Source organism: Phaseolus vulgaris, chromosome 2, assembly GCF_000499845.2.
Source record: "Phaseolus vulgaris cultivar G19833 chromosome 2, P. vulgaris v2.0, whole genome shotgun sequence".
NCBI classification, from domain to species: domain Eukaryota; kingdom Viridiplantae; phylum Streptophyta; class Magnoliopsida; order Fabales; family Fabaceae; genus Phaseolus; species Phaseolus vulgaris.
The window spans coordinates 27,705,942-27,715,954 of record NC_023758.2 but is presented as its reverse complement, the minus strand read 5'-3'; the positions used below and the strand labels follow the sequence as shown (position 1 = coordinate 27,715,954).

Below are 10,013 nucleotides of genomic sequence, written 5' to 3'. Positions count from 1 at the left end.
ATGAGATTAAACAATGCAAAATCTAATGTAAGTGCAGACAATATCAAAGAATTTGTTGATTGGATCCTCAATATTGGAAATGACAGAATTGGTTTGAATGAAAATGGTGAGTGTGTAGTGGAAATTCCACATGATCTATTGATTGAGGCGACAAAAACACCTTTGTTGTCATTGGTGAATTTTGTTTATCCTAACTTGTTGACTGACATGACGTGTCCTGGGTACTTCGAGGATGGAGCAATACTTTGTCCGATAACTGAGTCAGTAGAGCAAGTGAATGATTTTATTTTATCTTTGTTAAGTGCTAAAGAAATAACTTATCTAAGCTCAGATACACCTTGCCAATCATATGAAGATCGGGAAATTGAAGGTGAATGGTTTACGTTTGAGTTCTTAAATGAGATAAAATGTTCAAGGATACCAAATCATGACCTTCATTTGAAAATTGGTGTGCCTATTATGCTTTTGAGAAATATTGATCAAGCCAATGGTCTTTGTAATGGAACAAGGTTGCAAGTTATTGATTTGAAGAAAAATGTTATTTGTGCAACAATCCTAACAAGATCAAATATTGGTGATAAAATCTTCATATCAAGAATGAATTTGATCCCTTTATATGCAGGTATGCCATTCAAATTCCAGAGAAGACAATTTCCAGTAGGTTATTTTTTTGCAATGACAATCAATAGAAACTAATGTCAATCATTGACCAAAGTTGGTTTATATCTTCCATGTCTAGTTTTTACACATAGACAATTATATATAGATATTTCTAGAGTTAGAACGAAAGAAGATTACAAATTCTAATTCTTAATGAAGATGAAAATGTAACAAAAAAAAGAAAAAAAAATGTTATTTACAGCTAAATTTTAACAATATTTGAAAACAGTACAATTATACGATAAACCTTAGTTATTTATGTGCCATTTCCGTGCATAACACGGGTTAAAGACTTAGAGAAACACCAATCAATGCTAAACTTGTTTTTAAAATACCAGTTGAATCTCACAGTGAACAATTTTTAGTGGTAATTTAAAAAACGTGCACTCGTGAAAATCACCATAAGAACAATTTTATTTAGTGCTTTCACACATAATTATTATGTGACTCTTTCCGCTTCAGGTAAACAATTTGATAAAATATTTTTATTTATTAGTAACTTTTTTAATTTACCCCTTTAAATAAATTCTCCCACCCTAGTGTAAAATTATATAAACACATTGTACATAAAAGCAAAGTCTATACAAAGAAGACTCAAACTTAAAACCAAACAACACACTAAAAAAAAAACTAATAACAACCTAAAGTAGCAACCATTAAACTAATAACAAAAAAAATAAATTGAGGAAAAAATAAATAAATAAAAATTATGTTTCTTAATTATTTATTTATAAAAATTATATTTTTTCATGAACATAACTAAACTGTCGACGTTAAAGTCATTAATATTGGCGTGTTGAAACTAATTAATTTATTGACTTACATTTTCAAAACTTTGGAAAATTTAGTTATCAAATAAATTAAAATTAGATTTATTTATTACATAACCAAACCAAACATATCGAAACAAGTTCATTAACCAAAACCACTCTTTGTGTTTAATTTATTGAAATGGAACAAACTGAAGTGATGAAGGAAGAGATATGCATGTTCTTTTTGTTATCCATATGATGTCATGTGACCCATATTTAATATGTATGGAACAAAAAGTTGTTCGAAATGATGTGTGCAAAAGCTCCTTTATTTCTTACAACAAAAGAGAAATCAGTAAACACATGATGCAAAATTCAAATTTAAAATATACAGTGGCTTTTCAAATTTCAAATTTGTTAACCGTCTTTTGTTCTTTTTAATCGAGACAAACATGGCAATGAACTTATAACTTGTGAAGTCGGTTAAAAGAAAGTGATAATGTTGGTACGAAGTCACCGCTTGCACGAGCAATAATCCACTGACGTAGCCTCCACCCGTTACCATACTCCACAGCGGAATTGCCCAACCAACATTCCCCACATCTGCACGCGCGAATCACGTGAACTCTGTTAAGGTTCACGCTTCGCACACCTCACTGAAAGCAGCAGTATACCGACGCAATGGCACGAATGGTAAATATGAAGCAATAAAGGGGCAATGTTTTCAAATTCAAATTCAGTTGGTTTTTCTTCCCATTCCGAAACTATATACCGCGTTGCAAAGAAGCCAGGTAGCTAGAAAAAGCGAGAAAAGTGCGGTCTCTTACCGCACGCACTACCACTGTCTCACTCCCTTACGCACCCGCTATAATCTCAACGTATCTTGTTAGATACGTTTTCACGGATCTAACGAAGTTCTCGCCATGAATCGCCACCACGATCCCAATCCGTTTGAGGAGGAAGAAGTCAATCCTTTCTCGGTAATTTAATCTCCTCACTCTCTCTCTCTCCATGTCTATATTTAGTTGTTTACAAGATTTCTCAAACGGATCCAACAGTTTTTTCGCTCTAAATTTCTGTTCCACGGTGTTAGTATAAAACATACAGCTGCTTAGGTGACTTGTTGTTTGATCTGGATCTGTCGTTGATTTGCGTCGTTATGTTTTCGTTTCGATTTTTTGTTTGGCTGCGGACGCGGTTAACTGGAAAGAGTGTGTTCTGAATCCTAGCGTGTGTTCTGAATCTCACCGACATGAGAAATCGGTGCAGGACTTAGTGACTTAGTGTAGATGTCTGTGGAGGACTTGGATCTGGAATTTTGTAGGTTTGTGTTTCGGTTACGGTGTTTTCGGATATGCTTAAATGAGTGAATCCGCGAATTGGAAAATGTGCGATGAATGAAATGGTTATCCGATGCTGAGCTGTTAGTTGTAGTACTGTGTTTTTATTCTTTGCAATGGCTCAATATCTGGAACATCCGTAATTGGAAAGGGTGAGTTAATTATTGGAATTAGCCAATAAGTGGTACTCTGGTTTGAAATGATTGATGTTGCATATTCTCTTTTGTTTGCTCTGTTGTGCGCACAACTGAGTTGCTCAGGTTACTCCGCGTGCTAGTCTATTATTAGGACAAGCATAGTCTAGATGAAGTGTTGAGTTTGCTGAAGTCAAATGAAGAATTGTAGTTTGGTAGAATTTGTACATGCTTCATCTGCTGTGTTAAGCATATTTTTTGTGAACCGTGAAGTCCCTCGGACCAATGTATCATAGAAGAAAATTTGTCGTGGGCTTGTAGATGTACTATTCAAATTCCAGTTATCTGAAAAGAATATAAGTTTTTTTTTTTATAAAAAAAGAATATAAGTTTAATAACATCGTTATTGTGTATTTGTATATTAAAAAATATTGCTCTAAAGTGTGGTTGTGTGATAGATCTGGTGATTATTCATTTCATTTAGTTAGCAGGGTGCTATATGTTAGTTTGCTTTCACTTGCTACATTGCCTTAATGTAATGTTTATCGTTTACAACAGAATGTAACCGATGGCTTGATGTGGGCATGAGTTCAGAGTTAATTTAGCTGCATGTGTGTGTACACGAGATTTTTAACTAGTTGAAGACCTTGTAAATTCTGACGTGCTAACTTTAAGTCTAATTTTAGAACACGTTTGTGAAATAACGTTGACATTATAATTGTCATCTCTTGTGCAGTTTTCTAGTTTTGAAAGACTTGACATTTGCTGCTTTATTGTTTGATTTAATTCACGGTGCGGGTTCTTTTTCATTCTATTGGTTCTTACAGAATGGTGCACGGAGTCCACCAGTAGCATCTGAACCACTGGGCTATGGTCAAAGACATGATGCTACAGTTGATATTCCTTTGGATACTACAAATGTAAATGGCATTGCTAATTCAGAGACTTTCTCTTAATACTGTAAGATTCTTTTTGGATGGGCTGATTTTATTCTCCATGATATTTTATAGGACTCGAAGAAAAAAGGTCAAGAGCTAGCAGCTTGGGAAGCAGATTTAAAACGGAGAGAGAAGGTAGATTTTACAATTAAGCATTATTTTTGTTGATATTAGTGGTATACCTATATTCTCTTAACTGATTGAATGTACAAGTCTTGCTCCTGCCACTGTTAATTTCAAGTTTACTTTTTGTTCATTTTGTGACCCTCTGAAAATGCATCTGTAGGAAATAAAAAAAAGAGAAGAGGCTGTTTCTAGAGGTGAATGACAAAACCCCACCATATTGGCCCTTCAATTGTCTATATTTATGCTGAGTCAATAACATAGTTTTCTTGTTTCAAAAATATGTTTATCAGCTGGTGTTCCTCTTGATGATAAGAATTGGCCTCCATTTTTCCCAATCATTCACCATGATATTGCCAATGAGATACCGGTTCATGCTCAGAGGCTGCAATATTTGGCCTTTGCAAGTTGGTTAGGTATGATTGTTTACATATTATCTATTTATTCATTACAAGAGTGGTGGATTACATGCATATTACTGGGAAATATAACTTACTCTAATGTGTCTTCTTTTATTTAGTATTTAGTAACTCCTTGTAGTTCTGTCAAATATAAGTGTTTTTCTCGTAATCAACTTTGGGCTATACTTAGATTATCTAATGACAGATAGTATAGAGTGAAAGAAAATTACCAACTTATTTAAACTCGAGATTATACTCTGGGAACACGATCTGTTTTTCTCTAATTTCCCTAATAAGTCGAGAATCCGACCTGTGAAACCCAACTTGTAATAGGCTGTCCATTCCTACATATTTGCAATTTTATGTGTTGATTGAAGCCATCTACAAATTTTGAATTCTTCCTGTAACCAGGATTTACAGGGTGCTATGAAATTGTGTAATCATGTAATTCTTCAATCTGAATCATGATTTTGACTACATTGAAAAATACTTTACTGTGAATTGGATATTTTGTAAATGATGGGAGGAAAATTTTCATTGCATAATGTGGGAAGTGAATGGGATGGTTAAGAAAAATAAATTAGTTCTTTACCACATCCCCCAAATTAGAGGGAAAAAAATAGCCATTGGAGGCCATGAACTCCATGATTTTTCATTTTATTCCTCTGTATTCTATTACTTTCCATCAGTCCAAACATATACTTAGTAGAAATAGAGGTGCTAGGTCAGTGTTTTGTATTGCGATCATCCAGAGCTTCATTAATAATTTTTTAAATTCATTCCTTGTTTATAGACACTTTTAACTTCATATAGACACAATTAACACAAACATCCCCTGTATGATTCCTTATTTTTTTTCCACGTCCTCCCCTCCTCCACTCCTTTATACTTATATGTATCTAATTATTTTTCTTCCATTTATTATGTGGTATCTTGGCAGGAATTGTTCTCTGCCTAGTTTTTAATGTAGTAGCTGTAACTGTCTGTTGGATCAGAGGCGGCGGTAAGCTCATTCTTCTAAACTTGGAATGGTTATAACTATCTAGTTTATTGATGTGATTTGGACCTTAATGCGAAGCTTACAATGTACAGGTGTTAAAATTTTTTTCCTTGCGGTGATATATGCTCTACTTGGTGTTCCCCTTTCGTATGTTCTTTGGTACAGACCTCTCTATCGTGCTATGAGGTAAGCTGTGTTGTTCCTTCTTAGTCCTTATCTTGACAAGCATATTAGCACCACCTAAGCACTAAACGGTTTAGGTGTAGTACAGTTGTTGTTAAAGGCAAAGAGAGACATCATAATTTAGTGTGTTTTTGTGAAAAATTGATTTCCCGGGATATAATTGCTTTGTTTTTAAAATCTGTCTCTGGATGCCGCTGGTATTAAAAAAGGGATTATTTCTCTCAAATAATCTGACTAGAATGAGCTGTTGATTGTGCGCAATGGTTCTTGATCATGATTATCTCTGATATGCAGGACGGATAGTGCACTGAAGTTTGGTTGGTTTTTCATGCTTTACTTGGTATGTTAATCTATATTACACTATACTTGCTTCACACTACCGATTTTGTGTCTTATTAATTCTTTTATTATTTTGGCTTGATGCAGCTTCATATTGCATTTTGCATATTTGCTGCAATCGCGCCTCCAGTTGTTTTTCATGGAAAATCATTGACGTAAGTCCTACAAATTGTATTACGCAGTTCACTTGAATTCATGAAGTTTTTTTTTTCTTTTATCTGGTTGCTATTGGGTGTGTGTACTTTTTGAATAAAGTATGGTTTAAAAGCCAAGTCACATGCCAAGGAGGGAAATTTTAAAAACTTGTGTTCCAAGACTTCACTGGTTTGTACTAGTCATAGACTCTTTCTTTGTATGATGGAGGAAGTTTGCTAAAATTGGATGTTTTGAAATCAAAAGTTTTTTTTCAGCTTATTTGGAAGAAATGCCCTTATACGGCTCATGAGTGTAATAGGATCTTGTAAGTTCTATGGAGGTTTGGACCACTTTTTCCATTATGTAGGCAAGCAATGGAACATCATAGTGTTTTTATATGTTTATTGGGATTTTGTAATATCATTCAAATTGAAGTGGGGAAGAAAAAACTGCTGGGCTCTAAAAAGGATCAAATTCTTCATAAATTTATCAAAAAGTTTTCTTCTGTCACCCTTTTCCTTAGTCGTATGTTTTAGTAATTGTATTAAAATTATACACGAATATATTTCTTTTTAGGTACATTTGAATTAATTCATTTAAAATTGCAGGGGCATCCTTGCTGCAATTGATGTCTTCTCAGACCATGTATTGGTTGGGGTAAGTTGTATTTTATGTACACATTTTGGCAACTATTTTTCTTGGTGGGTGAAATTGTTAGCTATGTTTTAGAATATCATAACTTAATATTAATGAGCCATGAGCATTTTATTTTCTAAGGTTGCAATTGATATATATGGTAAGTGTTTTGTTCAAATTATATTTTGTATAATGATTAGAAACATCTCTATTCATGCATTGCTCATTTCTTTTACCGAAAGGAATATTTGCTTACCAAATTTTAATATTAGGCATTTACATATGCGTAATATTAAGTAAATATACATGAAGGCTATTAAACTTCTCAAGTTGAATACGCCTTCTTCCCTTAGAATTATGATCTCGTGTACAATTTAATGGCACTAAGTGTCACGTGGAGTCGGAGAATATTGAAGTAATGAGGACCAGGATGTAAAATTTGCGGGAATTGGATATTTACTGAAATAGATTGAGTGCTGCTCAGCTTCAGTAAGACTTGGTAAAATCTGCGCTTGCTGTTGTATTATGTTTTCACACAACAGTTTAGATGCCGTGAACTATCAAAGGGCAGGTGGAAAAACATTTGGTCGCATTTATCAACTTGTTGAAGTAGCCGGAAAAATGAAAAATCCTATCCCTTTGATATTTTGAATGTCTGGTCTACAATGTAGGAAAAATCAAGTTTCTTATCCTTTTTCTCTGTGCTTGTTTGATGCAATCAATGTTTGTTTTGTAATCTTGCAGATTTTCTATTTGATTGGATTCGGTCTGTTTTGCTTGGAGGCTCTTCTAAGCTTATGGGTACTTCAGGTTAGGGACATCTTCACTGATTTGAATTCTTTTTCTTTTTTTCTATTCTTAAGAAATGGGCTAGATAATGGAAATCAAAATCTTCGGACTATTTTTTTGGAGAGTTGGTTGCTTTAGATGATGAACTAGTACCGTGGCACGTTGATTTTTACATGCATTTTAAATTTAATATTATATAATTTAAAATATATTCCTTTATATTATAATACATGTTTCATGCTCTCGTATTTTTCAAGCTAAGAATTAATCAAAATTTAGTAGTCTTAAATAACTTGCAACTAAATCATGTTCTCTTAAACTTAAACTTATTATTAGATTGAAAGTTTCTTCACATGTAGACTAAAACTTGTATTAATCCTATACTATGTAATACTTCACTCAAAACAAAATTGATGCAATATATATATATATATATATATATATATATATACACACACACACACACACACATACACATATTTTTTAAATTATTAAATTGTATTTTTAAATATATTAAATTGTGGACTATTTGATTACTATTTTATTCTTCAATTTTTATAAATTGATAAATAATTATAATTCAGAGGTTGCATTGATAAAATTTATTTATTTTTATAAAATTAATGATGTTGAAATAGTAAGTAAAATTACGTTAGTAATTTGCTCTCCATTTTTAATTTAAAACAGACGTTTGAATGTGAAATTTAATCAATAGTAAAGGTGATGTCACTTTCAAAATCAATGTTGTATACTCATCTTGCATTTTAATCAAACTTTACTTGAATTTTCTCAATGTATACAAGAAAGTTGAGGTCGAAGGATATTAAGAATGATGATAATAAAAGTGCCCTTTTACTGAAAAGGGACTAATATATCAGGAAAAAAACACATACATGATTTATGTTAGCAAATACATATTTTTTATATATTATTTATTTGTAAATTGTATGTAATACTTATCAATATCAATAGTGAGTTGCTGATTTCTGATGGTTCTTAACTCAAGAATCAAAGTCAGTTATTATATTTGTAGGAGATATCAAGTATTGAAGAATATTGGTGATACAATCTAAATATTCTTAATCAATTACTTAAAGAAATTATGTTCACTTAATTTGATTAGTTTATGTATAAATATTTTCTCCTAAAAATGTAGATATTAATTTTTAAAATAAAATATATATATTTGAATATATAATCATTTTTAATAAAATGTTTTTATCGTCATTATTGTTATATTATCTATCCAAGAGTGACTGATTGTAGTGAAAGTGAACTATAACTTTATATATAACTTACTTTGAATGTCAAGAAATCAATCATCACAGAGAACCATTATTATTGGTTAGTCTCATGGCTGTGTTGTGTCTATAGACTCTCCATCAAATAGGGAGAAATATTGTCTTGAAATATTTATCTCAGTATGTAAACAACAATTATATTTTCCTATAAAGCTCAAATCTCTTACAAGGTAAAAATGAATGAAAGGTTACTAGGCAATTAAATTTTTTTTATTTTAGTGAAGAAATAGTTTGTAATTAATTTTTTTAGTGAAAGTATATAAATTAATTGTTTATTCATTTTTCTTCAACTTTTTTAGAGATATTAATTATATCAATTGAACTATCCTATTATAACTAAAGTTATTTATTCAATAATAAAATATAGATATGCTTTGAAAATGTTATATTATGCAGATATAAAATGTGTTTAAATAATTTCATTAATTTATAAAAAGTAGTGTGGGCATTTACTTTTGTTATTGCTAAATAAATGATAGATGACTGGAATGGCCTTGTTTAGTTTGGTTGGGGTGTGTGTGGCCTTGTTCAGTGTGACTTTGGGTGGTGGGTATGGGGGCTGTTGGTGAAAAGAGTATTAGTTATGATTTTAGTTCTATTCACTGGTTCAAAATTTTGATCTCCATGTTCTAAGATGAATTCATATTTTGTACTCGATTGAATACAAGAGCTATCAAAAGGATGGATTGAGGGAGTATAAATGTGTAGTTTGATTATCATGGTGTTCTAAAAGGAGAATTTAAGAACTCCTAATGAGGGGAAAATAACGAGATTTGGGGATATACTTAAAACCAAACTGGAATATAAAATGGTTAACCTCTGTTTGTTCATCTAGTCTGGTTTTGAAACATTGGGGGGGTTACAATTTTTATTTCTTTTAACTGCGATCTCTGGCTATAACTAGGGACTATGCCAACAATTAGCTAAAGACAGTAGTAACTTCTTTTTCTGCATATTTTTACTTCAGCTTCATTGACTTGCCCATGAAGTGTGTATAACATGGTTGTTTCCTTTTCGTTTGTGTGCAGAAAATATACATGTATTTCCGGGGGCATAAGTGAGACTGTTCTCAGGATTTTGATCCGACGGCTTTGATAGTGTCTGTCACTTCCCAGTGTGGCTTAGCATATTCTTTTTGTGTATCCTCTTATTTTTCTCATACAATATCTTCGTGTGTGATATTGGTCGTGTTCTTTGTAGTGACCGTACCAGGGTTTAGCTTGTACTATACTGTGTAATGTATTTCCCTCCAGTGAAAAAGAGAATTTAATTTCGATAGCTA

At 32.2% G+C, this 10,013-nt stretch overlaps 2 protein-coding genes across 2 annotated transcripts; both read left to right on the top strand.

Moving 5' to 3' along the window:
* LOC137809305 (uncharacterized) lies at positions 1–912 on the top strand. Its single transcript, XM_068610435.1, has 2 exons — positions 1–622; positions 890–912. The coding sequence occupies exons 1-2, from the start codon at positions 1–3 to the stop codon at positions 910–912; spliced, it is 645 nt and encodes a 214-aa protein (XP_068466536.1).
* A 966-nt stretch (positions 913–1,878) lies between these two features.
* On the top strand, positions 1,879–10,013 carry LOC137811194 (secretory carrier-associated membrane protein 4). The gene is made up of 12 exons (XM_068612832.1): positions 1,879–2,392; positions 3,714–3,806; positions 3,897–3,959; positions 4,111–4,144; positions 4,241–4,363; positions 5,289–5,351; positions 5,441–5,534; positions 5,826–5,871; positions 5,958–6,025; positions 6,614–6,662; positions 7,386–7,451; positions 9,760–10,013. The coding sequence occupies exons 1-12, from the start codon at positions 2,336–2,338 to the stop codon at positions 9,790–9,792; spliced, it is 789 nt and encodes a 262-aa protein (XP_068468933.1). The 5' UTR covers positions 1,879–2,335; the 3' UTR covers positions 9,793–10,013.